The sequence below is a fragment of the Gadus chalcogrammus genome, chromosome 22, assembly GCF_026213295.1.
Source record: "Gadus chalcogrammus isolate NIFS_2021 chromosome 22, NIFS_Gcha_1.0, whole genome shotgun sequence".
Lineage (NCBI taxonomy): Eukaryota > Metazoa > Chordata > Actinopteri > Gadiformes > Gadidae > Gadus > Gadus chalcogrammus.
Window position 1 is genome coordinate 480,024 of NC_079433.1, and position 6,803 is coordinate 486,826.

Consider the following 6,803-nt stretch of genomic DNA (forward strand, 5'->3'; position numbering starts at 1 on the left):
AAAAAAACACAAGGGGTAACACTGATTTTTATTGGTAGTCATGAAAAAAAACATAAGGGGTAACACTGTTGTTTTTTATTGGTCGTCATGAAAAAAAACATAAGGGGTAACACTGTCGTTTTTTATTGGTCGTCATGAAAAAAAAAATAAGGGGTAACACTGTTGTTTTCTATTGGTCGTCATGAAAAAAACCATAAGGGGTAACACTGTTTTTTATTAGTCGTCATGAAAAAAAACATAAGGTAACACTGTCGTTTTTTTAAAAAAAACACAAGGGGCAACACTGTTTTTTATTGGTCGTCATGAAAAAAAACATAAGGGGTAACACTGTCCTTTTTTTATTGGTCGTCATGAAAAAAAACATAAGGGGTAACACTGTCCTTTTTTTATTGGTCGTCATGAAAAAAAACATAAGGGGTAACACTGTCTTTTTTTATTGGTCGTCATGAAAAAAAACATAAGGGGTAACATCGTTTTTATTGGTCGTCATGAAAAAAAAACATAAGGGGTAACACTGTTTTTTATTGGTCGTCATGAAAAAAAACATAAGGGGTAACACTGTTGTTTTTTATTGGTCGTCATGAAAAAAAATATAAGGGGTAACACTGTCGTTTTTTATTGGTCGTCATGAAAAAAAAAATAAGGGGTAACACTGTTGTTTTCTATTGGTCGTCATGAAAAAAAACATAAGGGGTAACACTGTTTTTCATTGGTCGTCATGAAAAAAAAACATAAGGTAACACTGTCGTTTTTTTTAAAAAAACACAAGGGGCAACACTGTTTTTTATTGGTCGTCATGAAAAAAAAACATAAGGGGTAACACTGTCCTTTTTTATTGGTCGTCATGAAAAAAAACATAAGGGGTAACACTGTCCTTTTTTTATTGGTCGTCATGAAAAAAAACATAAGGGGTAACACTGTCTTTTTTTTATTGGTCGTCATGAAAAAAAACATAAGGGGTAACATCGTTTTTTATTGGTCGTCATGAAAAAAAACATAAGGGGTAACACTGTTTTTTATTGGTCGTCATGAAAAAAAAACATAAGGGGTAACACTGTTGTTTTTATTGGTCGTCATGAAAAAAATATAAGGGGTAACACTGTCGTTTTTTATTGGTCGTCATGAAAAAAAAAATAAGGGGTAACACTGTCCTTTTTTTATTGGTCGTCATGAAAAAAAACATAAGGGGTAACACTGTCGTTTTTTATTGGTCGACATGAAAAAAACCATAAAGGGTAACACTGTTTTTTATTGGTCGTCATGAAAAAAAACATAAGGGGTAACACTGTCGTTTTTTATTGGTCGTCATGAAAAAAAACATAAGGGGTAACACTGTCGTTTTTTTATTGGTCGTCATGAAAAAAAAACATAAGGGGTAACACTGTCGTTTTTTATTGGTCGTCATGAAAAAAAACATAAGGGGTAACACTGTTTTTTATTGGTCGTCATGAAAAAAAACATAAGGGGTAACACTGTTGTTTTTTATTGGTCGTCATGAAAAAAAAATAAGGGGTAACACCGTCGTTTTTTATTGGTCGTCATGAAAAAAACCATAAGGGGCAACACTGTTTTTTATTGGTCGTCATGAAACAAAACATAAGGGGTAACACTGTCGTTTTCTATTGGTCGTCATGAAAAAAACCATAAGGGGTAACACTGTTTTTTATTGGTCGTCATGAAAAAAAAAATAAGGGGTAACAATGTTGTTTTTTCATTGGTCGTCATGAAAAAAAACATAAGGTAACACTGTCGTTTTTTAAAAAAAAACACAAGGGGTAACACTGTTTTTTATTGGTCGTCATGAAAAAAAAAATAAGGGGTAACACTGTCGTTTTTTATTGGTCGTCATGAAAAAAAACATAAGGGGTAACACTGTTTTTTATTGGTCGTCATGAAAAAAAACATAATGGGTAACACTGTCATTTTTTATTGGTCGTCATGAAAAAAACCATAAGGGGTAACACTGTTTTTTATTGGTCGTCATGAAAAAAAACATTAGGGGTAACACTGTCGTTTTTTATTGGTCGTCATGAAAAAAACCATAAGGGGTAACACTGTTTTTTATTGGTCGTCATGAAAAAAAACATTAGGGGTAACACTGTCGTTTTTTATTGGTCGTCATGAAAAAAAACATAAGGGGTAACACTGTTTTTTATTGGTCGTCATGAAAAAAAACATAAGGGGTAACACTGTTGTTTTTTATTGGTCGTCATGAAAAAAAATATAAGGGGTAACACTGTCGTTTTTTATTGGTCGTCATGAAAAAAAAAATAAGGGGTAACACCGTCGTTTTTTATTGGTCGTCATGAAAAAAACCATAAGGGGTAACACTGTTTTTTATTGGTCGTCATGAAAAAAAAACATTAGGGGTAACACTGTCGTTTTTTATTGGTCGTCATGAAAAAAAACATAAGGGGTAACACTGTTTTTTATTGGTCGTCATGAAAAAAACCATAAGGGGTAACACTGTTTTTTATTGGTCGTCATGAAACAAAACATAAGGGGTAACACTGTCGTTTTCTTTTGGTCGTCATGAAAAAAACCATAAGGGGTAACACTGTTTTTTATTGGTCGTCATGAAAAAAAAAATAAGGGGTAACAATGTTGTTTTTTCATTGGTCGTCATGAAAAAAACATAAGGTAACACTGTCGTTTTTTTTAAAAAAACACAAGGGGTAACACTGTTTTTTATTGGTCGTCATGAAAAAAAACATAAGGGGTAACACTGTCCTTTTTTTATTGGTCGTCATGAAAAAAAACATAAGGGGTAACACTGTCTTTTTTTATTGGTCGTCATGAAAAAAAACATAAGGGGTAACACTGTTTTTTTTTGGTCGTCATGAAAAAAAACATTAGGGGTAACACTGTCGTTTTTTATTGGTCGTCATGAAAAAAAACATAAGGGGTAACACTGTTTTTTATTGGTCGTCATGAAAAAAAACATAAGGGGTAACACTGTCGTTTTTTTATTGGTCGTCATGAAAAAAAACATAAGGGGTAACACTGTTTTTTATTGGTCGTCATGAAAAAAAACATAAGGGGTAACACTGTGGTTTTTTTTATTGGTTGTCATGAAAAAAAAACATAAGGGGTAACACTGTCGTTTTTTATTGGTCGACATGAAAAAAACCATAAGGGGTAACAATGTTTTTTATTGGTCGTCATGAAAAAAATATAAGGGGTAACACTGTCGTTTTTTATTGGTCGTCATAAAAAAACCATAAGGGGGAACACTGTTTTTTATTGGTCGTCATGAAAAAAAATATAAGGGGTAACACTGTTGTTTTTTATTGGGCGTCATGAAAAAAAACATAAGGGGTAACACTGTTGTTTTTTATTGGTCGTCATCAAAAAAAACATAGGGGGTAACACTGTCGTTTTTTATTGGTCGTCATGAAAAAAACATAAGGGGTAACACTGTCTTTTTTTTATTGGTCGTCATGAAAAAAAACATAAGGGGTAACACTGTTTTTTGTTGGTCGTCATGAAAAAAAACATAAGGGGTAACACTGTTGTTTTTTATTGGTCGTCATGAAAAAAAATATAAGGGGTAACACTGTCCTTTTTTTATTGGTCGTCATGAAAAAAAACATAAGGGGTAACACTGTTTTTTATTGGTCGTCATGAAAAAAAACATTAGGGGTAACACTGTCGTTTTTTATTGGTCGTCATGAAAAAAAACATAAGGGGTAACACTGTTTTTTATTGGTCGTCATGAAAAAAAACATAAGGGGTAACAATGTTGTTTTTTCATTGGTCGTCATGAAAAAAAACATAAGGTAACACTGTCGTTTTTTTTTAAAAAACACAAGGGGTAACACTGATTTTTATTGGTAGTCATGAAAAAAAACATAAGGGGTAACACTGTTGTTTTTTATTGGTCGTCATGAAAAAAAACATAAGGGGTAACACTGTCGTTTTTTATTGGTCGTCATGAAAAAAAAAAATAAGGGGTAACACTGTTGTTTTCTATTGGTCGTCATGAAAAAAACCATAAGGGGTAACACTGTTTTTCATTGGTCGTCATGAAAAAAAACATAAGGTAACACTGTCGTTTTTTTTAAAAAAACACAAGGGGCAACACTGTTTTTTATTGGTCGTCATGAAAAAAAACATAAGGGGTAACACTGTCCTTTTTTTATTGGTCGTCATGAAAAAAAACATAAGGGGTAACACTGTCCTTTTTTTATTGGTCGTCATGAAAAAAAACATAAGGGGTAACACTGTCTTTTTTTATTGGTCGTCATGAAAAAAAACATAAGGGGTAACATCGTTTTTTATTGGTCGTCATGAAAAAAAACATAAGGGGTAACACTGTTTTTTATTGGTCGTCATGAAAAAAAACATAAGGGGTAACACTGTTGTTTTTTATTGGTCGTCATGAAAAAAAATATAAGGGGTAACACTGTCGTTTTTTATTGGTCGTCATGAAAAAAAAAATAAGGGGTAACACTGTTGTTTTCTATTGGTCGTCATGAAAAAAACCATAAGGGGTAACACTGTTTTTCATTGGTCGTCATGAAAAAAAACATAAGGTAACACTGTCGTTTTTTTTAAAAAAAAAAAAGGGGCAACACTGTTTTTTATTGGTCGTCATGAAAAAAAACATAAGGGGTAACACTGTCCTTTTTTTATTGGTCGTCATGAAAAAAAAACATAAGGGGTAACACTGTCCTTTTTTATTGGTCGTCATGAAAAAAACATAAGGGGTAACACTGTCTTTTTTTTATTGGTCGTCATGAAAAAAAACATAAGGGGTAACATCGTTTTTATTGGTCGTCATGAAAAAAAACATAAGGGGTAACACTGTTTTTTATTGGTCGTCATGAAAAAAAACATAAGGGGTAACACTGTTGTTTTTTATTGGTCGTCATGAAAAAAAATATAAGGGGTAACACTGTCGTTTTTTATTGGTCGTCATGAAAAAAAAAATAAGGGGTAACACTGTCCTTTTTTTATTGGTCGTCATGAAAAAAAACATAAGGGGTAACACTGTTTTTTATTGGTCGTCATGAAAAAAAACATAAGGGGTAACACTGTTGTTTTTTATTGGTCGTCATGAAAAAAAATATAAGGGGTAACACTGTCGTTTTTTATTGGTCGTCATGAAAAAAACCATAAGGGGTAACACTGTCCTTTTTTTATTGGTCGTCATGAAAAAAAACATAAGGGGTAACATCGTTTTTTATTGGTCGTCATGAAAAAAAACATAAGGGTTAACACTGTTGTTTTTTATTGGTCGTCATGAAAAAAAATATAAGGGGTAACACTGTCGTTTTTTATTGGTCGTCATGAAAAAAACCATAAGGGGTAACACTGTCCTTTTTTTATTGGTCGTCATGAAAAAAAACATAAGGGGTAACACTGTCCTTTTTTTATTGGTCGTCATGAAAAAAAACATAAGGGGTAACATCGTTTTTTATTGGTCGTCATGAAAAAAAACATAAGGGGTAACACTGTTGTTTTTTATTGGTCGTCATGAAAAAAAATATAAGGGGTAACACTGTCGTTTTTTATTGGTCGTCATGAAAAAAAAAATAAGGGGTAACACCGTCGTTTTTTATTGGTCGTCATGAAAAAAAACCATAAGGGGTAACACTGTCCTTTTTTTATTGGTCGTCATGAAAAAAAACAGGGGGCAACACTGTCGTTTTTTATTGGTCGTCATGAAAAAAACCATAAGGGGTAACCCTGTTTTTTATTGGTCGTCATGAAACAAAACATTAGGGGGAACACTGTCGTTTTTTATTGGTCGTCATGAAAAAAAACAGGGGGTAACACTGTCGTTTTTTATTGGTCATCATGAAACAAAACATAAGGGGTAACAATGTTGTTTTTTCATTGGTCGTCATGAAAAAAAACATAAGGTAACACTGTCGTTTTTTTAAAAAAAACACAAGGGGTAACACTGTTTTTTATTGGTCGTCATGAAAAAAAACATAAGGGGTAACACTGTCGTTTTTTATTGGTCGTCATGAAATAAACATAAGGGGTAACACTGTCGTTTTATATTGGTCGTCTTGAAAAAAATAAAAAATAAATAAAATAATAGAAATACACACATACATTTTAATGTCATGTATATCGTCTTTATTGATGATTGATTGTGTATCGTCATCGCCTCAGTGGTGCAGTGGAGTGCACTCTGCCTAACCCACTGGAGACCGCGGCTCAATTTCTGTGGAAAACACAATATCTTTAATTTTAAACGTAATGCTATCATGTCTATAGCACTGCCATATATAACCTCAGATATAATTAAATTACAAATCTCAGTGGGAAGTGGAGAGAGCTGTGAGCTAACCCCCTGGAGGAAGGGTTAGGGTTATTGGTAATTTTTCTTTACCACCTTCTTTCAAGGAAGGTGCTCTCCTTGAAAGAAGGTGGTAAAGTGCACCAAAGACACAGCCATGTTCCGACTGCGGGATCTGTTTGCGAGTGGTGGTGACGTATATCATACACGTCGAAAGCAGCGGGAGTTGTAGTCCACAAAGCGCCCCACACAAAAACTAACCGTATCAAACTCCTACCCGCTAAATTATAGTTTTCTTTGCATGAAAAATTATCATTTAAATCCACAAACAACATATGTGTAATCCGGGGCATATAAAGACTGGGATCAGAAAATAATTACTTTCTCTCCATTGACTCCCATTCATTTTTTTCACCCCTCAGTGTGGGCTCCGTCGGCGGGCTGCAGTCAGGGGCTTCTCCCTGGAGTGGGAGCCAGAGAAAGCCGTACCAACACCCGCCTGCAGGGGGCGCCAGAGAAGGGGCCGACAGAGCTGTCGACCTCCGACTAA

General features: G+C 33.9%; 1 protein-coding gene across 1 annotated transcript in view; it reads left to right on the plus strand.

Annotated features, from left to right (window-relative positions):
- The window catches only part of LOC130376140 (vesicle-associated membrane protein 2-like), a gene marked incomplete at its 5' end in the record, with an annotated part of 35,927 nt that extends 29,124 nt beyond the window's left edge, over nt 1-6,803 (plus strand). The window contains one exon of the mRNA XM_056583360.1: nt 6,676-6,803. Coding sequence (XP_056439335.1) covers nt 6,676-6,803 — 128 coding nt within the window. The remainder of the gene's footprint in view (nt 1-6,675) is intronic.